Source organism: Malania oleifera, chromosome 12 (assembly GCF_029873635.1).
Source record: "Malania oleifera isolate guangnan ecotype guangnan chromosome 12, ASM2987363v1, whole genome shotgun sequence".
Lineage (NCBI taxonomy): Eukaryota > Viridiplantae > Streptophyta > Magnoliopsida > Santalales > Ximeniaceae > Malania > Malania oleifera.
The window spans coordinates 2809528-2834554 of NC_080428.1; the positions used below are offsets into that span (position 1 = coordinate 2809528).

At 33.4% G+C, this 25027-nt stretch overlaps 2 protein-coding genes across 5 annotated transcripts in view; one reads left to right on the forward strand and one right to left on the reverse strand.

Annotated features, from left to right (window-relative positions):
- LOC131144639 (chaperone protein dnaJ 72) overlaps window positions 1-3621 on the forward strand; it is a 29737-nt gene extending 26116 nt beyond the window's left edge. For both annotated transcript variants that reach the window (XM_058093397.1, XM_058093398.1), the window contains one exon: window positions 3256-3621. In XM_058093397.1, coding sequence (XP_057949380.1) covers window positions 3256-3321 — 66 coding nt within the window. In that variant the 3' untranslated portion in view covers window positions 3322-3621. The remainder of the gene's footprint in view (window positions 1-3255) is intronic.
- Window positions 3622-15219: 11598 nt separating this feature from the next.
- LOC131144640 (uncharacterized) overlaps window positions 15220-25027 on the reverse strand; it is a 72694-nt gene continuing 62886 nt past the window's right edge. For all 3 annotated transcript variants that reach the window (XM_058093402.1, XM_058093401.1, XM_058093400.1), the window contains 4 exons: window positions 22080-22240; window positions 21585-21699; window positions 21365-21445; window positions 15220-15640 (listed from right to left, as the gene is read on the reverse strand). In XM_058093402.1, coding sequence (XP_057949385.1) covers window positions 15428-15640; window positions 21365-21445; window positions 21585-21699; window positions 22080-22240 — 570 coding nt within the window. In that variant the 3' untranslated portion in view covers window positions 15220-15427. The remainder of the gene's footprint in view (window positions 15641-21364; window positions 21446-21584; window positions 21700-22079; window positions 22241-25027) is intronic.

The window sequence follows — 25027 nt, forward strand, 5'->3', positions numbered from 1 at the left end:
CAGTTTATCCCATTTAAAAATTCAATAAAAATTATTTTAATCCGCGAGGTTCGGGTGCGTGGCCAGAGGTTCGGGTGTCCAAATAGACAGTCAAAAATTCAACTTTTAGTGGGTCGGGTGCTCGAAGAGTGAGTCGGTCGACTGAACAAAAGTCAGTAGCATTTGTTCGTTAGTTCGGGTGCCCGGCTCATAGTTCGGTTAACTGAATTGCTCAATTCAGTCGCCCGAGCCCAATTTTGAAAGTAATCGTTCGGTTGCCCGAGTAGTTGAAAAGTGCTCTGATATAGCTTCGGGTGCCCGAGGAAGATACGTTCAAAATAGGTTTGGGTGCCCGAACACAAAGTCAACATGTTGATTTGTTCTGTCGCTCGAGCCGCTTTACACGGCATAGGTTCGGTCGCCCGAGCCCTTTCAATGTTTTCTATTAAGTTCATTTTTAGCCTGACTTGATTCCCCTGATATGGTAAGTGATATTGAGGACTTTCTTATGTGCAAGTGTTGGGACTTAGGGTATTTTCTAAGGCCTTTTAAAGTACGCCAAAAAATCTGGCGTCAGTCGACCGAAGGGTGTTTCCTAAGGTCTCTACGGTCTTTGAGCTTTAGTTCCTACATGCATGCCATGCATTAATTATTACAGACTGTTCCTATATTACTGTTACAGACCCAAATTATACAAAATATAAATTACAATGAATCTTTAGGGTCTTTAGTTTTCAAGTCTTTTCATGTGCCAGCATATGATCTGATAATATAAACCTGCACACAAACTTGACAGACATCAAATACTAGAGTATTTGTCATTATCAAAACTAGGTGTGACCTATAAGGTCAACACAAGTTGTAGCAAACGAAACACATCTTTGAGATGCATTCCCTTCTCACAACTGAAGTCTTTAAATTTCTGAAGTGAGAAAACTTTCAAAGGAGTGGAGGACAAACTTGAAATCTTAAAAAAAAAACAAAAAATTGTTTGAAGTATTGAGTGTGGCACATAAGAAATATCCCCTAGTGCATCAGAGAAATCAAAAGCATAATCCAAAATTTGCAAATTTCATCCAACAATTTATAACTATTATGTGCAAAGTCACTATCAAATTCACTTTCCTTTTTTGAGATATTCCCCCATATTCCTCCTTCTGATTACCTCCGTTATTTCAAACTTTGAGCAATTTTGAGACTCCCTCAAAGTAAAAATTCCCAGCATCATCTGCTTTTAAAAATTTGCCTCCCCGCTTGTTTGAATTCATGCAATTATTTACAAGTATATTTTTATTTCCTTTCCCCCCCCCCCCCCCTTTGCTGATCATTGTTCATACACCTTTGTAACCATAGCTGTCTTACATATATTTCCATTCTATGAGTTCTCAGAATTATTAACCTCTTGACATGGATCGTCGTTAAAACTTTCTTCTTTCTCTCCATGTGATTGAATTTTATGCTCCACCTGAGTGATTCTCCCTTTGTGACTGCAAAGTCCCTTCTCAATTCATTATCCCCCGCCGAAAGATTCTTCTCATGCTTTCCTTTTAATTCTTGGTTTGTGCTATGAGAACCTTCTTGGGCCGCACTTCTGCTTGAACCCCCACTAAAAGAAAACCTCCCAGCCCTTAGTTGAAAATAAATTAAACGTGAATCAGTAGAGCCCTTTGTTTTCTCCAAAACATTATTTAAGCCTGAAACTTTCACACATTGAGCCTTCTCAAGTGCCTGGCCCAGCTGAGATAAAAATGGAACTCCTCTGAACAGATAATTGGGCCAAGTCTAAAACAATCAACAAGTTACCCAGCCCAATCTTCTGTCTCCTCATCCTGTCCAAGAGAAACCGTAGCTGCCTCTACTATCTTTGCTACTCCAGTTGCCACTCTAGCCGTCTTGACTGTAGGAATCGATGTTTACCTTTATCTTTTTGCACAGCCTCATGATTGTGCTGCACAGTGCAAATTTGTCCTTGCCAAAAAATGCACTTGTGGAAAATAAAGTGCATAAACTGTGGAAAGTTGTATTGTCTTTCATAATTTAGATGGATGTTATAAAAAAGAGATTACACATTGATTTATCAAAGATGGTCAACTAATGAAGGGGCTGGGTCGTTATATTTAAATGCCCACAAGGGTTGGCTTAACTGGACATGGGTGGGCTACAAGGTTCTTGGTAATAAAAAGTCTTGGGTTCGATTCTGCATTAGGCCAATCCTTGAATTGTCAAGAGGGATTTGTGGGGCCAGTCACATCCTTCCCTTGTTTGGTGCTGCCTTTTGGGGGGGGGGGGGGGGTATTGTAGCATGCTTTCTGACATTTGGGCTGTTGTGTTCTTATTGGGAGGTGGTGGATCCTGCTTAGATCAGCTTTGGGGAGCTGCTTTTAGCATGGCAACTGGCGGTAGAAGCAAATTTTTTTCAGGGATGTGTGAAATTCAACTCATGCTGCTTATTAGATCATTTGGAAGGAGATGAGACCTGTTACTGTGTTGAGTTCTTGATAGTGGGATTGAAGGAATTGTGTTAAAGAACCTTCTTAGTCCACTGAAGCAAATTTTTTTTTGATTCCAAGTATTCGCAGGAAGCAAAGGTCATATTTTTGGTATTACTTGGAAGTGAAGTTGTTACTTTGTTCTATGCCCAGTGAATGCATATGCTTTTATGGTTTTATTGTTGATTTGACTTTGTTATTTTTCAGAGGGGCAGTAATTGTTAGGTGTTTAGGCTTTCAAGTTGTTAGGTGTTGCTTCCCCAAGTCTCCCCCGAGATCAGCAATCGTGAGCAGTGAACCATATGTGGCACTCCTGCAAATTATGTCAAATTTTGATAATTATATTCAGCTGGGGGGCGCTCTTAGCCTCCATGTTTTCATTTTCAACCCACATTGAATCTAGTTTCATAATTGCTCTAGGACAGCCAACCCCTGTCCAAAGTACATTTCCACGACATCTCTTGCATTGATCCTGCACTTGCATAGCTTGATGCTGAAGGGCAAATCGAACTCAAAACAAAGATATACAAATTTTGCAGTTAAAAGCCTGCAGTAATGTCATTGATTTCATGGTGCTTAGCCTTTCTTAACAAGAACATGCAGAAAAATAGCTCCCATGTTTTAGAACCCAAATATTTTTACATTTGACTTGCTTGAGTTGTTCAGATGTTACCATGGTGCTGTTTTGTTCTAATTCAAATCCTGCAGCCATAACTCATATTTGATTATATTTATCAAATAAAATCTTGTTATATTTGTTTACTAATGATTTTTATTGTGTGCGCAGAAATCATTTGAAGAAACCATGGAGTCCATTGAGAAGGCCAAAACACAGAGAGGTAGAAAGTTGTAGAAAGCCTTGTTTGCATCAGACAGACTCGTGTTGTAAGTTTCTTATTGATCATTCATCATAGGTCAACTAGCATAAAAAAAATAATGGCCTAATGCTGGTTTTTAAAATTTTTCTTGTTAATAGGGTTTCTTTTTTATGATTTCTTAGTCATACAAAGTTATAAATGTAGATACGTATGATTGTGTTCGTGTCTTAATTGTCCTTCAATTTACGCTGCTGTCGATTTTGTAAGTAATGTACTAGACATACAGTGAGCTTATAACTTTCGTTTATAAATATTTTTGGCTTGAAAAACGTAAATATGGTTTTGTAACACAATCATCTGTTCCTTTTGAAATTTTATCTGGGGTAAAATAAATAATAATAGAACAAAAAAAAAAGCCCCTTTGAGGAAAATTAAAGTGGAGTTTGAATTTGGAGTAAAAGTATTAGAGAATTGTATTGAGATTTTATAGGTCCAGTTGTGGAAAGTAGTTTTTATTTTGTATTTTAGTTTTTTAAAAAAATATAAAAAATTAATTAATTATTTTTTTTTCAGAACATATATGTGAAATAAATAAATTCATAATTTTGTCACTATTTGTCGGTAAAAATAATCTTATTTTTAAAATAATTGCAAAAATGTTACATTATTTTTCAATTTCACAAGTTTATTGTAGAGCTAAAAAATATCTTTTTATTATTATTTTTTTAAAATTTAAAATTTTACTTTACATATGTGAGTATGAAATTCGGATCTTAACTTTTAATTCGTGCAGATGATGCATAGAGTTTCTTCGAAATCTATACAAAAATTTAAATTTCAAAATTTATTATTTCAAATATCATGTTATACAAAATTAGAAAAATTAGAAAACAAATTATCTATCTAATTATTTTGGAATATAAAATATAAAAAATAAAAAAATGTTTGAACGTTAAACATTCTCTTTAATTTTTTTTACCTTTTAAATAGAAATCTTAAAAATCTCAAAATAAGCTCAAATTTTTATAATTCTTTGAAAAATTGAAAATTTTAAAAAATTAAACAAATATTTTACCTAACAAAATATGCCTTTAAAATTTTTTATACATTTAACTTCATGACTTTAAATTCCCGTTTCCAAACACTATCAGTTAATCATGTTTTACTTTTATCTTGCTTCATATTAGATGGAGTAGCATTAATTTTTGCATATTTATCTAAGTTTTACTTTTTATATCCTCGTACAATTTTATTACGTATGTTCATATTATGGTACATTCTGCTCATAAGAATATACATTTTGTGAACCAAGTAAAATGTAAGATTGTTTGATTGGAGGAAAATATTTTTTTGAAAATAATTTAAAATTATTTTTCATTAGATAAGAGGGGAAAATATGATAGCATAAACATTTTATATTCGAGAAAGAAAAGAATCCTTTATTTGAGTAGTGAAATGCTGTTTTACTTCATGGTCACCTCGTCCATTAGATCTGACAAAAAGGATAAAAATCTGTTAATTCAAACTAAATTCGATTTGCTTAAATCGATTCATAATTAATCGCATATTAGATAAGTTGAATATGATTTAAATTTTTTTATCAACCCCTAAACGAGTTAGTTGATAGATTTTGAGTTTTATTCCATGGATATCCACCTTTCTCTTAACCATTGACGTCCAAAATCGTTGATAATTCTATATGCTTATGCTTATCAAGAATCCGTACAACCAGCACAAGCCCAGTTGGCTAAAGACCTAGTCCTACGCTCCCAACTCTTGTACTATTGTATGTTTCTTCGGGTCTAGTCCATGCCCACATTTAAACTTGAAGCTTCTCGTGATCTAAACAAAAACCCTAAATTCTTGATTTGAAAAAAAAAAAAATTGTAGTTTTGTGGTAGTTTATTAAATATTTAACAATTTATCAAATTATAATTTTAAAAATAACTTTAGTTATTATGTTAGGAAATAAATTGTGATAGAAAAATGACACTATCCTAATTAATAGTGTCTTAAAAGTTTAGCAGAGTGGGTTAGGGCTTCCTATGCAAAATGCAGCCTTGGCATTTGGAGTGTTTCAAAGAATTAGGTTTGGGCAGAGTTTATGAAATGTGTGTTGCTCATAACATTTGAAAAAAGTGTCTTAGGAGGATGGAAGGTAGTATTCATTGTTTGGTGAATGCTCATTTCCAGCAACAGGCAAGAAACAATAACCAGAAAAGTCAAAAAAACCAATTAGCAAAAAAGTTTCCGTTTAACTCATTCAACTTTCCTAGTGATCAATTGACACGTGACATCTTAATAACTACGAAAATAAAATAAGTTATAATTATTTCTTACAATTTATTTATTTATTTATCAATTTTAAGGTCTATTTGGTATCATTGTTGTTTCCTATTTTTTATTTCTATTTCTCCCCAATGAAAAAACAAAGTATAAAAATGCATTTATTTTTATTATCAGTTTTCTATTTCTGTTGTTGGTTTTCAGTAGTTTACCAAAAAAATAAAAATCAGATTTTTGTTGTAAAACATGTATATTTATATGGATGACTATTTAGATAATAGGTTACAATCTTTGGTACGTTCACATAATGATTCATTATATAGTTAACCTTTGGAATGTCAATGTATTTGTCTATATAAGAACATGCTTTACAACAAAATGAGATAATAAGATGATTAGTAATATCTAGTTCCTCAAGAATTAGAATGTTGAATTTCTATAGTTTCAAACTTTTTTTTTCCTCTTTTTATTTCATTTACAACTTGTTATCAATGCGGTCAAGTCTCTAATTGTATATCAAGTTTCATTTGTATTATTCTAAGATAAGAATTTTGTTTCCTTTAACATTTGTTATCTATATAACTTTAGCTTTTCGTCAAACTATATTTATATGTTAACTATATCTCTTATCTTGAGTATGTGTCCTTAAATATTTTTATGTTGAGATATATGTGAGAATAACATTTCCATTTAATATTTACCTAACTTTGAATTTTTATTTGTTTTCAAAGTGACTTTATGATGTCAAGCCTTACAAAACTTGAATTCATTACCCTTGATATTTCTGGAAGAAATTATCTGCCATGGGTATCTAATGCTGAGATTCACCTTAATGCTATGAATCTTGGAAGTACAATTGAAGAAGGAAATCAAGCATCCCTATAGGATCGCGCAAAGGTAATGATTTTCCTTCGACACCATCTACACGAAGAATTGAAAATTGAGTACCTTACTATTAAGGATTCATTAGTCCTTTGGAACAACTTAAAGGGGAGATATGAACACCAAAAAAATAGTAATTCTTCCAAAAGATTAATATGATTGGATACACTTACGACTACAAGATTTTAAAACTATAAGTGAATATAATTCAGCCTTGTTCAAAATTAGCTCACTTGAAGTTATGTGGAGAAAAAATTACTGATGATGATATGTTAGAAAAAACATATTCGACTTTTCACGCCTCGAATGTGCTCCTATAGCAACAATATCGAGAGCGTAGATTTACAAAATATTATGAGCTAATTTCTTGTTTACTTGTGGCTGAACAAAATAATAAGTTTTTATTAAAAAATCATCAGTCTCGTCCAATTGGCTCAACACCATCCCTTGAAGTGAATGTGGCTTTTTTTCTCAAGGTCATGGACGAGGCCGTGGTGGTAAAAAGGGTCGTGATAGGAAAAATTGTTGGACCTGTGATGATCATCTTTCAAAGTTTGAAAGCAAAAGTGTTGAAAAGACTCAAAGAAAATGGGTAAAGAATAAAGAAAGCTCTGAACAAAATAATAAAGTGTAAAATAATGACAATATTTGCTATAGGTATGGAACAAAAGGTCATTGGTCTAGAATATCTCGCATTCCTAAACACCTAGTTGATTTTTACAAGGCATCGTTAAAAGGAAAAGGGAAAAATGTTAAAGTGAATTTATCTGAACTCATTGATGTTAAATATGAGTCTCCTTTGGATGTTGAGTTTGATGTTTCTAATTTTTGAGGATCCTAGTGGCAAAATTAATCATTTGATTTGAGATGGAAATGTCTACTATTAAATTATCTTCATGTTTATGTTATTTTGAAAAAATTAACTTATGTAATTTTTTTTATTAAAATTTTTACATATAATATGCTTGGTAATATTTTGTTATCTTTCTTAATTCTTAAATTTTACTTGTCATTTACTAGATCATACAAAATAAACTTGATAAAATGGAGGATGATATGTGTTTGGTAGACAGTGACACACTCACACAATTCTTTGTGTTAGAAAATATTTTTTGCAATTAACATTAGCTAAAATTAATGTTAATATTTTTTGTGTAATAGAGGGCTCTGGAAGATTTCATATTATGTTTTCAAATGGGACAAAATTGTATATTGATGATGCGTTGTATTCTAGTAGATCTCAAAGAAATCTGCTAAGTTTTAAATATATGCGTCGCAATGGATATCATGTTGAAACAAAAAATGAAGGAGATATGAAATATCTTTTTATTACATCTACAATTTCAAACCAGAAGATCATATTAGAAAAATTTTCAAGTTTTTCATCTGACCTATATTTCACAAAAATAAGGATGGTTGAATCAAATTTTATGCACCGGAAGTGCTCTGAGCCTAAAAGTTTTATACTTTGGCATGATCGTCTTGGTCATCTTGGTTCAACTATGATGTGACGAATCATTGAAAATACACATAGACATCCATTAAAAGATCAGAAAGTTCTTTTATCTGGTGACTATTTTTGTATTTCTTGTACTCAAGGAAAACTACTTGTTAGACCTTCTCTATCTAAATTATCTTTAGAGTCTCCATCTTTTCTGCAAAAAATACAAGGAGATATTTATGATCTAATCCATCCATTTTGCGGACCATTTCAATATTTCATGGTTTTAATTAATGCTCCCACTTGATTATCACATGTTTGTCTACTTTCAACTCGTAATGTTGTTTTTACTAAATTTCTTGCTCAAATAATAAAGTTAAGATCAAGTTTTCTTGATCATCTCATTCACACTGTCCATTTAGATAATGCAGGTGAATTTTCCTTCAAAAGAATTTTATGACTATTGCATGTTAATAGCAATAAGTGTTGAACATTCTATTGCACATGTTCATACACAAAATGGTTTAGCAAAATCCTTCATTAAGCGTTTACAATCTATTGTTAGACCTATGCTTATGCGATCAAAGCTTCCTGCATCTACTTGAGGTCATGTGCATGCAGCCTCTTTGATTAGAATTAGACCAACTGCATATCACAAGTTTTCACCTTCACAACTTGTCTTTAACCACCAACATAATATATCTCATCTTAGAATTTTTGATTGCGCTATATATGTTCCTATTGCACCTGCACAACGAAGTAAGATGAAACCACAGCATCGGCTTGGTATTTATGTTGGTTTTGTTTCTCCTTTTATCATTAGATATCTTGAACCACTAACAGGTGATCTTTTTAGAACAATATTTCTAGATTGTCAATTTGATGAATCAGTTTTCCCGTCATTAGGAGAAGGAAAAGGATTAAAAACACAAGAAATTTATTGGAACACACCAACTTTGTTTAATCTTGATACACACAAATCAATGTGAACTTGAAGTTCAAAGAATAATTCATTTGCAGAATGCTACTAATCAATTGCTTGATGTTTTTACAGACATCAAAAGGGTTACTCAATCACATGTTTTGGCCACAAATATTCCTGTTAGATTGATCATTCCTGAAGAACACCCATTGGGAATAGCAGCTAATGAATCTAAAGTGCGCCAGAAGCGTGGTAGACCAATTGGCGCAAAGGATACTGATCCTTGAAAGAAAAACGAAATGAATAAAAGTGACACTCCAAAAGAGTTCATTAACACTTAAGAAGAGGTTAAAAGAAATATAGATCAACAATCCCATATTTCCACAGAAGTAACACTAGAAGTGGTTCCGGTACCAGAAAATTATGAGATCTCATTAAAATTTGGAAATATTCGGAGAAGAAATGAAATTGTTGTTGACAATGTGTTTGCATATGCCATTACTTCAAAAATTATTAATGATAATGAGCATGAGCCTCAAACTAAAGAAGAATGTCGATATCGAAATAATTGGCCAAAATGGAAAGAAACAATACAGGCTGAGCTAGACTCATTAGCCAAACGTAATGTACTTGGACTAGTAGTTCAAACACTTGAGAATGTCAAACTTGTTGGGTATAAATGGGTTTTTGTGCATAAAAGAAATGAAATGAATGAAATTGTGAGATACAAGGCGCGTCTTGTAGCACAAGGTTCCTCCCAAAGGCTTGGTATAGATTATAATGAGACCTATTCCTCTGTTATGGATGCAATTACTCTCAGATTTTTTATTAGTTGAACAGTTTCTAAGGGACTCGACATACGCCTTATGGACGTAGTAACATCTTACTTGTATGACTCATTGGATAATGACACACACACACACACACACACACACACACACACACACACACACATATATATATATATATATATATGTCATTATCCAATGAGCCATATATATGAAAATTCCTAAAGGAATTAAAATGCCTGAAGCATATAATCCAAAACAACGGCAAATGTATTATGTTAAATTACAAAGATCCTTGTACGGATTGAAACAATCTGGACGAATGTGGTACAATTGTCTAAGTGAATATTTGTTGAAAATTAGATATGAAAATAATTTTATATGTCCTTATGTTTTCATTAAGAAGATAAATTCTGGATTTACCATAGTCGTAGTTTATGTTGATGACATAAACATAGTAGGAACTCCAGAAAAGATCTCAACGACTGTTAACTACTTAATGAAAGAATTTAAAATGAAGGATCTTGGGAAGACAAAAATTTTGTGTTGCTTTTCAAGTTAAACATTTAAGAAGTGGAATTCTTATTCATCAATCATCTTATATAGAAAAAATCTTGCAACAATTTTATATGGATAAATCTTATCCATTAAGCTCCTCAATGGTTGTTCGTTCACTTGATGTGAAAAAGGATCCTTTTTGTCCTCGAGAAGATGATGAAGAAATCCTTTGTCCTGAAGTACCCTATCTTAGTGCAATAGGAGCACTATTGTGTCATACAAATTGCACTAGACCAGATATAGCTTTTGCGGTAAATTTGCTGGAAAGGTTTAGTTCTACACCAACTCAGAGACATTAGAATGGAGTAAAACATGTTCTTCGTTATCTTCGCAGCACATCTCCATGGTCATCATGAGCCATCAGACATAGATTCGCAATCTCGTCATCATTGGATTCAGATTCTGAACTACTAGTATTGTGAGTGTCCCAACCCACCTTTAGAGCCTTCTTCTTCTTAGACACTTTCTTCAACTGGGGACAATCCGGCTTGATGTGTCCAAATTCTCTACAGTTATAACACATGGGTGGATCATCTTTTTGCTTCCTTCTGCTTGATTCCCCCTTTTCTACTTTTGAGCCCTTGAATTTTTTGGTGTATTTCTTGTTATTTCTCATGAACTCTCCAAATTTCTTAGTGATGAGTGCCATGTTTTCATCCGATTTTGAATCACTTCCCTCACTGGAGCAGTGAGATAATGCCTTAAGTGTTGTAGCTTTTTTTGCTTTAATTTGCTTATTCTTCCTCTCATTTATTGCAAGCTCATAGGTGATGAGCGATCCAATTAGTTCATCAACAGACATCTCCTTGAGATTTCTCCCTTCTGCTATTGTAGTAGCTTTAGTTTCCCAAGCTGGTGGTAGTCTCTTGAGTATCTTCCTGATCAACTCATAAGTAGGGTAAGATTTACCAAGAACATTTAAAGAATTCGTGATATATGTGAATCTAGAGTACATGGATTGAATAGATTCATCAGCAGTCATTTTAAATGCTTCATACTCACTAGTGAGCATGTTTATCCTACTATCTTTTACTTCCTTAGTACCTTCACATGTAACTTCTAATTTTCCCAAATCTCTTTTGTAGTGTTACAGGTCATCGCCCTATTAAACTCATTTACATCTAATGCACAGAATAACTGATTCATAGCAGTAGCATTTATTTGCACAGATTTCCAATCCTCTTCAGTATACTCATCTTTAGTTTTGGGTACATTAACCTTATCAACTACTTTCATAGGGACATGGTTTCCGTTGGAAACAATTTTTCACACTTTCCAATCTACATTTAAAAGATATATACTCATCCTTCTTTTTTAGTAGGTGCAATTTACACTGTAGAAAATAGGTCGTCTAGTGGACGAGTGTCCCTCACCGAATGGAGTTACACTGATGTGTGCCATGTGATCTTTTTACAAAATAAACAATTAAGTCTATATAAACCCTCTCTGATAACAAATGTTAATTCAAGTGTAATCCCAAGAGGGGGGTGAATTGAGTATTTTTAAAAACCTTTAATATTCTTTACCACTTAATCTCTATTTCTATATTTAACAAATTACTTGCAGGGGTTTGAGACTGATTCTAATTATTATATCAATGAATTTTTTTTGCTCAATTAATTGTTAAGTGCGTGTGAGGTTATTCAACATACACACATGCAAGATAAGTAATGAAATGCATTGCGAAAATTAAAAGGAGTAAAGGAAGAGAGAAGGCAAACAGTTTTTACGAGGTTCAACCAACTCGGCCTATGTCATTGTCTTGAGCAACCCACTCAAGGATTCCACTAAATCCCTACTCCTTTAACCGGGATAGAGGCATAACTTCCTCCTCACTCAGTTCACAACCCGAATCGTGATTACAATATAGAATTTTAAATTTACAAAACATCTCAATATTAATTCTAACAAAGCTAGTGAGTACAAATGGAAAACCTAACACATATCCATATAATAAAACTTGAAGCTCAGTATGTACGTAACGATATAATCGTTATATGAATGATATGCTTCACAGAATTTCCCTTTTATCAAATCTCCCAAAATAATTATATAAGTAAATGTTTTGGAGAATTTAGGGTTTTAGTTTAACTTACTAGATGCACGAATACCAATTGTGATCTTATTAAAAAATTTGTCTTGAATATTATAAAGATTTAGATTAATAAGCTTTCTTCCAAATATCCAAAACACAATATGATCTTTGTAAAATGCATATATATATATATATATATATATATATGAGTTCCAAAGATTAAAGACCTACTTTAATATTTTTCAAAAAATATCCCTCAATAATATATATATAGTTATGAACTCTAAGGATATTTAATGGTTTTGTAATATCGAAAATATCGAGTCTTTAACTGAATACACACTTGAATAAAAATATTTAACTAATGACAAAATTTTTCTCAAGTAGTGATCTTGTCAAAACATTCTATATGTATATAAGTACACTCAAGATCAATCTCTCAAACAATATTCTATAGTGGATGTTGACATGAAAAACTCTTTGAGAATAAGAATTAACAAACAAATCGATTTACCAAATCTCAATACCAAGTTAAATGCACAACAATTATTAGAATGCCTTTTGAAGATCAATGTAGCCTTAGCTCAGATTTGAGGTATAAACTTTGAAATCCCAAGCAAGAATTTCAGCAGTGTGCTCAATGTTCTCCCAAGTTGTGCTAATTGTTCAATACACTCAATCGTATGTCAAAAGTTGTTTTTCTCAGGGGCACTAGGGTATAGATGTTGATTATATAGGTAACCTTGCCCTTAGGATGATTTTTAATCGTTGGATCAACTTGATGTAAAAATAACTCGCCTATTCTCTCATTAAAGATTAAAATTTTAATCTTCCCGCAGGTTCAGACGACTGAGGTGTAGGGCTCAGACGATTGAAGTTCCTTAGAATTTTGAAAAATTAACCTAGACATAGGGTCAGACTTTTAAAGTTTGAGTTCAGACTTCTCAAGTTACAGGTTTAGACGACTGAAGTCAAGGTTTAGTCTTTTGGTGTGCTTTTGCCTGTTTCTGTGTTTTTCTAATAATTCTTCAGACGACTAAACTTAATCTTCGGTCTTTTGAAGAAATTTTTCAAACGACTGAACTTAAATTTCGATCTTCTGAAGTTGAATCTTCAAACGATTGAGCGTACACTTCAATTTTCTGAAGTTGACACTTCAGACTTCTAGGCAGGGAGTTCAATCCTCTAAATAGAACATTTTCTAAATTTTACTTTTTAGTTTCAAAAATCTGTTTTGCTCCTTTTTTTTTACTCTTTTATAAAAATATTTTTTGGGATTTTAAAAAATCTCTAAGTCCATAAATATTCCCTAAAGATGTTCATGAGATGTATGAGTCCTAAGGTCAGTTTAGGGTATAATTTGAGCTTTGAATTAAATCATATGAAATATGTAAATACATTCAGTTCTAAATACTCATTCCCATGACGATCTTGAATTTGTCGCTTGCGTCTTTATTCTTCAATTCTTTTAGTTCCATGGATTGGACCAAGATGTATATACTCTAATCTTCATGGCTTCCATGACTTTCTAGCCTTCCGTGCATGCTAAATATTGTTCATGTTCACAATCTCAATGCACAGATCAAATATCAACAAATATCAAGTGATTTGTCATTATCAAAATAGGATTGGACTTTAAAGTCAACATAGCATGTATTGCACAAATCAAAGGTGGGCACATAAAAAATGATAGAATTAAACATATTTCACCAAAATTCTTTTATACTCATGAACTTCTGAAAAAAAGTAGATGTTGACATTTGCAAAATTCGTTCAAGTAACAACTCAAGATATCTATTTATAAAAGCATTGTCAACTTCAATTTTCAAAAAGCATGTACATAACATTGAAATACGACAACTAAAGGACATTTCTTAATTGATTGTATTTTTTAGAGAAAGTATGAATAATGTACTCTTTTTCCTTCGTTACACAGGGTTTTGCTTAGCGAAGGTTTTAACGAGACATATTCATAGTGTATAGTTATCTAAGGGGAAGTGTTGTAAAACATGTATATTTATGTGAATGACTATTTAGATAATAGGTTACAACATTTAGTATGCCCACATAACTGTTCAATTAACCTTTGGGATGCCAATATAATTTGCTTATATAAGAACATACTTTACAACAAAATGAGATAATAAGATGATTAATAACATCTAGTTGAAGAACTAGACTATTGAATTTCTATAGCTCCAAACTTGTTTTTTCCTCTTTTTATTTCATTTACAACAATTTTATTATTTTCAATTGTTTTAACAACTTATTACCAAAAATTTTAATATCTATAAGTGATTTTTTTAGATTAAATTATTCATTTTATAAACATTTAATAATAATAAATCAAATTACTAAAATACTTTTACTACTCTTTCAATTATCATGTCCAATAAAATTTGTATTATAAAGTAAATTTTGAAAGTTAAACAATTAAGTAAAATAATTATAATAAATTTATTTTTATTATATAAATTTTTTAATGTGTATTATTTGTAATTTTATTATTTTAATCATATTTTTATAATATTTTGATTAAAAATAAAAACGAGCATTTTTTAATTAAAATTTTAATTTATATGAACTTTATAAATTTTAACCAAACAAGTTAATTTTTAGTTTAGTTTTTGTTTCTGATTTTTGTTTTTCGCTTCTCTAATTTTTGACAGTGATACAAATGACCCCTTAAAATTTTCAATAAATTTTCTATGAAAATATAAATTAAAAAAAAAATAAAATTAGCCCCCCAAGGGTTGGCTCCCCTAAAGATTGAGGTTTTGGATCCAAGCCTACACGAGCTATCTACTAATCTGGGCATACTTGGGTGAGCCTCTGCGGCTCTGCCTCGATTTGGTGACACCCTGAGGATTCAAAGTGCTGTCTAATAAATAAATAAATCACACGCAGTGTGCGTATAAAGGGTTGGTTAGATATAATTCTAATTTCAATTATGAAAGTATGGCAACAAACATTTTTACAACTAATAGTTTAGTTTCAGACCCAACTAAACACATACAAATGAGACAGAAAATACCTTGAGAAATATCTTCACAATAAATATTCATCAATATAGGTCATGAAGGCCTTTTATCCACAATCATTTTTAAAAAAATATAAATACTACAAAAGCCTAAAGGAAAATTACAATACAGAATCTTCAGAAAGATGAGTCTGACATTTAGGTGCCCTGTCAATACTTCAAGTAGTCGCTTTAAATAATGTACACATATTAACGAACAAGTCTGCATGTTTCTTCCTTGAGATGTTGAAGGTAAGGGAACATTGTGTCCGCATGAGATCCATAGAAGCATGAGAAAATCTCACTCATCCGATCTACGCTGACCGAAGCAGTAGAGTCACCCATGGACAGTTGAATGGATGCAAGTTTCACAAGTTCATACCCAATGGTGATATCATTTGGGCCATAGAGTCTTTCCAGGATCTGCCACATGGAACAAAGAAATCTGATCAATTTCCTTCATCCAGAACTAATTATATCAGGGCACCAAGTGGGGAAAAAAATGAAAACAAGCATTATCAACCAAGATTGTCCCCAACTTTTAATTTCTCACTGTTTGATCAATGATTTCAAATCCATTCTGGAGCAACACAAAAGGCATTCTAAAATGGCCATGTTTTGACTTAAAGATTTATTTCTAATTTTCTGCAGGAAAAAATATAATAGAGTTGTGAATCTAGCCCTCGGTCCATTTCTACTAGCCCGTTTACAGCATGCACTTCACAAGTGACTACTGATTACGCTCGCTTCACTGCCACAACCCGGGAAAAAAAAAAGGACGCAAGATACATAACTAAGCACAACATTCAATTTCTCCCTATCCAAGGTGGTAAAAATTCAGTAGTTTGGCTGCACATTACTCTGGTTCCTTTGTCATCATGCAGAGTCATGGGTCCATTTGAAGGATGCCCACTCCTGGCTGACATTGCAGACCAAGTAGCATGTGAGATGTCATCACCTTTAATTGCGAAGAGAATGCAAAATCAGACCAATTTTAAAAAATTGTCTGCTGATCAATACACACAACCTTTTGGAACTGATATTTCTTACAAGTTATCCTTCCAATATTTGCTCTCAGCACTTTGAGCAAAAGGCAGCAGCTTGGCCAACTGAGTTAAAATTGTTGGGTTGCAACTCACTGTTTAGATCCATAGTGAAGCCCTCTAATTTACTGAATAATACGTTGTTCGCCTTCATCAAAAAAGCATTAAGCAACCAACTAGTGAAACAGAACACATGTCAACATCTCTATCATGTCGAGCTCATGCACACAACTTGAAATACATCTTTTACTCATAATTGACTGGAATGAAATTTTTTTTCCATCTTATGCCTCATAAGACTTCACTGAGAGATTAAAGATTCCATCCAAAGCTGGTGTTGATGAACTACACTAGTCCACCAACTGCACGTGGGGTCCTTGATAGTTGATGCAAATAGCTTTCATTAACCTTTTCTTTCTGTTGGACACCTCAATAGGTAAAGATAGTTTCAATTTGATTAACTAATTGAATCACAACTCTGGATCTTTCTCTTTGATTGAACCAACCGAATCATGAATCTGGATCTTTCTCCCTGGTACAGGCAAAGTAATCCTATTCCATAATCTGCCTTGCTAGAGGTTAGCGTTGGGGTAGGTATATTATTGTGGATACAAGTATCTCGGCCACTAGAGGGAACATCAGTGTCCCCAATTCCCTTTTGTTTTCTCTCCGGATCAATAGTATCTATGAGAGATAGAAATCTTGGACTCAATCATCAAACTGCTTAACAGACCATTTGATTTTCAAAAGTAACAAGCTGAGAATTGAGAGAAGCTATCTTAGATCTTAATTTAAGGATAAGCTTCTTCATTTGTTCTACCAGCTCATACATCCGAGCTACTTTATGAGCAAACAGTCATTTGTCACGACCTTTCTTTTCTTGGTCTTTGGTCGTGTTATTGGCTGTTTAGCAGTAATACTATGTGTAGTTAAGGTATTACGGTCATTCTGATGTACTTGACATATATTATTATAAATACAGAGGGAAATCAATCGTTACGATTAAGTTTTCCAATTCACTGTTAACATGATATCAGAGCATGGTCCCAAGACCTAAACTAACTGAATCACAACTCTGGATCTTTCTCTTTGATTAAATAACTGAATCATGAATCTGGATCTTTCTCCGTGGTACAGGCAAAGTAGTCCTATTCCATAATCTGCCTTGCTAGAGGTTAGCATTGGAGTAGGTATATTATTGTAGATACAAGCATCTAGAACGCTAGAGGGAACATCATTGTCCCTAATTCCCCTTTTTTTTCTGCCCAAATCAACAATATCCAAGAGACTGGAAATCTTGGACTCAACCATCAAACTACTTAATTTGATTTTTGAAAGTAACAAGCTGAAAATTGAGAGAAGCTATCTGAGATCTTAACTTATGGATATGCTTCTTCATTCCTTCTACCAGCTCATATGTCAGAGCTACTTTATGAGCAAACAGTCCTTTGTCACGACTTTTCTTTTCTCGGTCTTTGGTCATGTTATTCGCTGTTTAGTAGTATTACTTTGTGTAAGGATATTACGATCATTCTGATGCACTTGAAATGTATTATTATAACTACAGAGGGAAATCTATTGTTATGATTAAGTTTTCCAATTCACTGTTAACATGATATCAGAGCATGATCCTAAGACCTAAACTTGTTATGTACTTGATGTGTATTATGAATAGAGAGGGAAACCTATTGTTATGATTAGGTTTTCCAATTCAGTAAAACACTGTCAACATGATAACATAGCATGGTTCCAAGACCTAAACCCTAAGTGCTGCATTCATTGCCAATCCTAGCCCTAAACCCCAAAATCTTTTGCATGTCTACCGCCATATGATAGTTGTAAGCACTACCAAGCCTGAATCTAACCCAGAAAAAACAGCAGTTATCAGAAATTTTCTGGACAAAGCCGCATGTTCAGAAACACAAAAATCATTTGAGATTTTGCAAGACTAACACCATGGCCACCCACTGACACTGCTGACCTGTGAAACCCTGAAGCTTCCCCAATGTCCTCATGTGCTCTCTAGGCTGACTGATTTGCACCACGTACCAGTATGTGAGGTTTTCTACAGCCATGTTTTTGGTCTGACCTGGTCTGACATGGCCTATAAACCATGTTATCAAATTTTGAATCATGTGTTTTTGCCAATGACCCAATCGTTTTAATTGTTCTCATGCGGCACTCTGATAATGATCATCTAGTATCATTGAGGCTGCTTCTCACTGGTAGTTGAGTTCATTGGAGGGCCGAGGCAGTGTCATGTCATTGTGTTTGTGAGTTGTCCTCGCTGTTTACCCCTTCTGTTGTTGATCTCGTTTGTGTGCATGTTGGAATAGAGGAGGTCAATCCCAAAAATATGTTTTCCTTCTTCGTGGCAATAGGTTACAACTTAAAGTTGAATGGAAGATTGTAAGTAACTATGTGCAGTAGTCTAATACTGTCAAGATCTCTATAACAAAATAGAATCGTTTGGAACCATTTATGGAGAAATACTTTTCTGAAAAAATGCACAGTTTAATTAATATTGCTAATAATAAGTATGGGACTAGAAAAGTGCTGAAAGTTGTAAGTCTAAAAATAAAAGCTGATTAACTAAGGGGTGTTTGGATACTCACTTTCATTAAAAGTGTTGTATGAATTTATCTTTGCTATGCTGTATTAATATTAAAATATAAAATCTGATTAAGTGGTGTTTGGATACTCACTTTTATTAAAAGTGTTGTATGAATTTATCTTTGTTATGTTGTATTAATATTAACATATAAATGCTTATTAACAAAGTGGTGTTTGGATACTCACTTCTATTTAAAGTGTTGTATGAATTTATCCTTGCTATGTTGTATCAATATTAAAATATTATAATACATAATAAAATAATATATGATTATTTTCTAAACAATATTTTTAATTAAATTATCAATTTTATAATTAACAAATCAATTAATATTTAGGTCAATTAATATTTTAAATTAATGTTTAAATATTTTCTATTAAGTAAAAGTGTAAAACAATATATGATCATTATTTAATTAAAAATAATCTTGTTACTAACGTTAATTATAACATTATTAATTAAGTTAACATTTAAATTTAGTTTAATATTAATTCAAAATAATATATAGTTCTTGCTACTTCAAATTTGAATTTGCAGGGCTGTGGTCAGTGGGATCTGTGAAGGAGAGGCAGCAACACGAAGAGAGGGAGGAGGCAGTAACGTTAGCATTGATGGCTGGCAGAGGTGGCGTGGCCTACAATCTACAAAGGAGAGGGATCCTTGGGTGGGAGGACAAAGGCAAAAGACCAGGGTTGGCCAGACTGGTTGCAGAGCACCACCACAGTGCACAACCAGTCCTGTTGGCATGGTCACTGCAATCTACAAAGGAGAGGGGGCACAGGGAAGGTCAGAGAAAGGGAGGGAGAGAGCAAGAGTGGAGCTTCCAGATAGGGTGATAGAGGGAAGGAGAATATCAATAAATTTACATAATTGCCACATAAATCCATTATAATTATAAAACTGCCACTGCCTCTCTACAATGCCATTTATAAGTGGCCAAAAGGCTATTCTAGATTGCTTTCCCGATTTCAGTCAAAAAGTTGGTTCAAAAAAGTATCTGAGTGCTTAATTTTACAACTACGTATTTTAAGTGATACATGCTAAAGCACTTTTTTAAAGTGCTCCGAAATGGGGGCTTAGGCAAGTCGGAAGACTCGTTTCAGTCTGAATCCAACTATGCCAAATGGAAAAAAAAAATATGGGCATAGGAAGATGCATTAGTTGTCTCTCTATTGTGCATCTGGCAGTATGCAAGCAAATCCAGGACTATGCAGAACTCCTATACTCTAGCAACATAACCATGTACAATCTCTCATCGATGTCCTTTCAACTACCATAGAGAAACATTACTAAGTACTTCACGGAGATTAAGCACATCCATGACTAGTTCAAATGTCTGAATTGAGCAGAGGAGTAGAAGATAGTACTTTGGGTCTAGCCGATTTGAAACCTAGGTTTGAACCAATGTAGTCCCATATTCTTTGTAGTGCAAAGTTGGCATCTTTTGCTAGAGATTATTGTCGCATACTTCATGCCTTCTCTAGCAGCCATTCCTCAGCTCCTAGTTCCAGTGTTTTGACATCTAGTTGTTTTTGTTAAACAAGGTGGTTATGGCTATCACAGCCAGGGAGCAGCAGACGTTTCTAGGTGGTTCAAGAAATCAAGGTGGTAGGGATGAACGTGGTAAGGTCCTCACACAAGTGCGTACACTGTGAATGAGGGGGTCATATTATTAAGCAATGCTAGGATCTTCATGGTAAACCCCTGCATATCACCAATGCAGCCACCACAGACCTCACTCTTACTGGTTCAGCTATTGGGGAGCATCGTACAGCATCTGTTTCAGAAGAGGATTGGAAGACATCACACGTCCCAGCAAGCCACTGCTGTAAATTCTTAAATGACACTCATGGGTTTATAACTGAGTCACATTCATGAGTCTCTAAATAGCACACTCACAATCTCAATTGCTTCGATTCATTATACTAAGCTACTAACAAATAGATTATTTAACTTCCAACCAATGTCACCTAGAATCTGGAATGTTTTGGTACATGGAACAGGAATAGGATCGCGGCATGACACATGTTCTAAAATGTGGAATGCTAGGGGTATGAAAAGATATATTGATGAAAAAAGTGTACTGTCACATGTATATTTTGGAGAGGACGTTCAGGTGTTTCTAAGTGCAGAAGAGATTTTCTATTGCGATAATAATGATAGAAATAGACTTAATATGTGATGACTCCCCACTTATAAAATGTTAAGTGAAAGACATTGAATTAAAACTTTGGATCAATAGATTAAGTGTTCTGGAACAAAAATGTACCATGTTTTGGTACGTTTGTACCAATACATGGTTCGCCAGGGTGTTCACTTCTTCTCATCATTAGGCTCCCAACAGTGAATGAATGCCTCCAACATCAGTTTCTACAGTAAGCAAAATTTACTGAGGAAATTAAAATTCTGGAAAACTAATGCCAGTCACCATAAAAAAGGCAAAACCAATAAATTTGCAGGTTGGTATACTAGTACAAGAGAAATTTGTACCTTAATTGACTCTTTACAGTGGTCCAGTGCTGATCGTAACTCTCCAACCATACAAAATGCTTGTGCAACATTATCTTCTGCCTGCATGTAGCACACCATATATATTCACATGGTAGAATTGTAATTGGTCATAGCTTGTGTTGAACTCAATATTGTTGACCAGGGCAAAGTGCCTCACAAAAAAAGTGAAACAGTGAGAAGCATCTTGGTTGTAACTTACTTCTGCAATGCGCTTGTTAAATGCATGCAATGTTGATCTCAGCAGAGCAAGAGATCGCAGAGCTTCTGACAGTGTAGTACTGGAGATCTCTTTCAATACAATTGCATCCTGCAACCTGTAGAAAGTATAATTTATTGTGAACGATATGTACCCATGTTAAGTGCACAAGTGTCCATTGAAAAACTATCTTCTAGGCTAATTGATAGACAGTAACTTTATATGTATCTATGTTAAGTGGACAAGTGTCCATTGAAAAACTATTTTCTAGGCTAATTGATAGACAGTAATTTCTCTTAAGTGAATATGTAAGTATGACGGCACAAAAATAGTGATGAAAAATCAATCAAAAAGAAGAAATTATGTCTGCATACAGCCAGGCTAAACATGCAAATCAGAAGCAAGACTTATTCTTATTAGGTGGTCCCCACTTCCCAGGAATAAGAAGACTGCCATGAGGAATCATAATTGAGAAGACTACAGAAACAAATAAAATACCTTCTAATACACATCCAAGCTTCATTTGATGCTTCATCTGACGATTTGACATTGCAATAGGAACCACATTTCAAGCAATAGCCAGGATCAATGTTAAGAGAACTAGTACTTTGCATAAATGCACAATGAGCCGTATTGTGGATGTCATTGAATGCTCTAACCTAAAGGAAAATAAAAATATAAAAAAGGGGTACATTAAACAAAAAAGATATTGAAAATTTTTCTGCTGGTTGCAGATCAGCCAAAAAAGAAATTATTCAAGTAATAACAGTGGTCTAGAAGTGATAATCAACCAAATTGATGCATATATAGATTACAAAACCACACTCAGAGTCACAGATAAACTTCCTTACAAAACTTTGCCAATATCTACTATATATAATTTCTGAACAGGGGAGGTGGTCCTTGCTTCACACATGGCAGGGACATTTCAAGTATTTTCCAATTTCCTTCTCTCTTCCTTCTCTCCCCAGAATCTGACACATGATTTTTTTTTTTTTCTTTCTTTTGTCTGGGGCAAGACCCATGTGGGTGGGCCTGCGGTTGACAGTCGTTACTTCTTTTTTTTTTTTCTTCTTTGATGTTTTTTTTACTCTCTCTGTGTCCCTGTCGGCATCCAGGGATAACTGTTTTTATCTTTTTACTAACAAATGCATAATCCAATATATATTAATTCATGCTGGGTATACTGCAATAACCCTCCCCCTACCCTCGCAAAGTGGGGAGCCTTATGGCCCGAGGATGCCCTTTATATATGTATATATTAATACATAAAGGCATATATAAGCTAACAAGCCTCTGACCTTACATTTCTTATAAGACTAGTTCTCAAATTGAAAAATTATTTTATTAGTTATTATTTATTCTCTCTTCATAATTTATTAGGGCTAATACAAAATAATTTTGTTTAATTCCACAATATTAAAATATAAATTTACAAAAAAAAAAAAAAAAAGGCAGCCCACTGCACAAAGTTCCCACGTATGCGGGATCCAGGGAAGGAGCAAACCAATGTCTATGCGAAATCTTATTTTATTTATTCTTTTTCTTCATAATTATTAGGGCTGATACAATTTTTTTTGTTTTATTCAACAATATTAAAATATAAATTTCCATATTTTAAATAAGTAAAATTTTTTACTGGTCAATGTCTAGGCACGCATTGATTTACTAACATGATTTGGTCATGCAATGAGTAAAGAAATAAAAATTATGGATATGATGTCACTATTACAATTAAAATACCAATATGATCTTTAAATTATTATAATTTATATCTCATAGCTATTAAAACAACATTTTTGAATATTAAGTGTTGAAATTATCTACCTAATTTATTAAAATAGATTCTATATAATCACAAAATATAAATACTTAATTTAGTCAATCTTAGAAATTAATTTTGTTATTAAAATATTTTTTTACTATTTTCTATTTATAGAAACTTTCTTTACATCTTCCTTGATTCATGTCATTACTATTATTATTAAACATACTAATACAATCTTCTAACCATGCAAAGGAATTGCAACAGCCATAGTCCATGGCTAATGCACTTTGACCTCACGCCAAATGTCAAGTAGGAGACCTTCAATAAAAAGTAGCAATGAGTTGGCTTTCGTTCCAATCTTTAGCTCTGTTCAATTGCTGCTCAAATCATGTCTGGTACTTGAAGGCAGTGCTAGTTTGTTGTATTTTAGCAAGCTTTCCATCAATATCTAGTCGGCCTAAATCAGACAAGTAATCTAGAAACAAATTTTACCCATAAAGGCATTGCATAACGAGCTTCAAACTAGTCATACCATTGAATAGCATCACCATCTTTACTAATAGCAGAAATCTCAACTTTAGATGTTTCTAAAGTTCGGTGAAAGCGAAAGTATCTTTAGGCCCTAAAAACCAACCAGTAGGATCATCACTATCCCACCAAGGAAATTCTACCTCCATACAAGGACCATGGTCACGCTCTCCTTGGTAACCTCCTTCACACACGTACAACTGCTCCTTACAATTAGTTGACATAGAGACATCATCTTTTCCCATTTTTTTATAGGAAGATGTAGTGAGAATTTTAGAGAGCAATGCCTGGATCTCTTCAAATTGAGGCTTAAATATATCGCTAGGTTCAGCATTAGCCTAGCTCCCACCTAGGATTCTACCGAATTTTTTTAGGCCAATACGTACAAGTGAAGATCAAGAATACCAAGAACTTTCTTTTTCGGCAAGTTAATGGCATCCACAAGAACACTAGCTCTAATACCAAATGATAAGACCCTAGAGTTTTATCATAATGAAACTAGGGAAATTGAAAGGATGAAAAATAGAAAAAGAAAATAGGATCAATCACTTCGAGGGGATATGCCCCCAAATTAGCCACAGGCTATAAATTATGCTATTGCCGAAATGAATAAGCCCCAATGGGTTACATTTATATGGGATAGGGAACCCTAATCCTATTAGGAATGTAAAATATCCCAATCCAAGTCCTTAATGGACTAAATCCCAACTGATTTGGAAATCCTAACACATTAAATTAAAATCCTAAGTGATTTGGGAATCATAACATTAAATAAAATCCCAATTGATTTGGGAATCATAACACTAGTTACAAATCCCAACTGACTTGGGAATAACACATTAATTAGAAATCCCAATTAATTTAGGAATCCTAACATTAATTAGAAATACCAATTAATTTGGGAATCCAAACACATTATTTAGAAATCCCAATTCATTTTGGAATCCTAACACCTTACGCCTTCACCTTATAAAAAATTGGTATCTAAAAACACTGCCTTATTGGGTAAATGGTTGTGGCATTTCCCTTTGAGTAGAACTCTCTTTGGCATAAAGTTGAAAGAAGTAAATTTGGCTTACATTCTAACAATAGGATAACTAGACACTGATTGGGGTTAAAGATGTTCTATGGGGAGTCCTTGTAAGAGTAT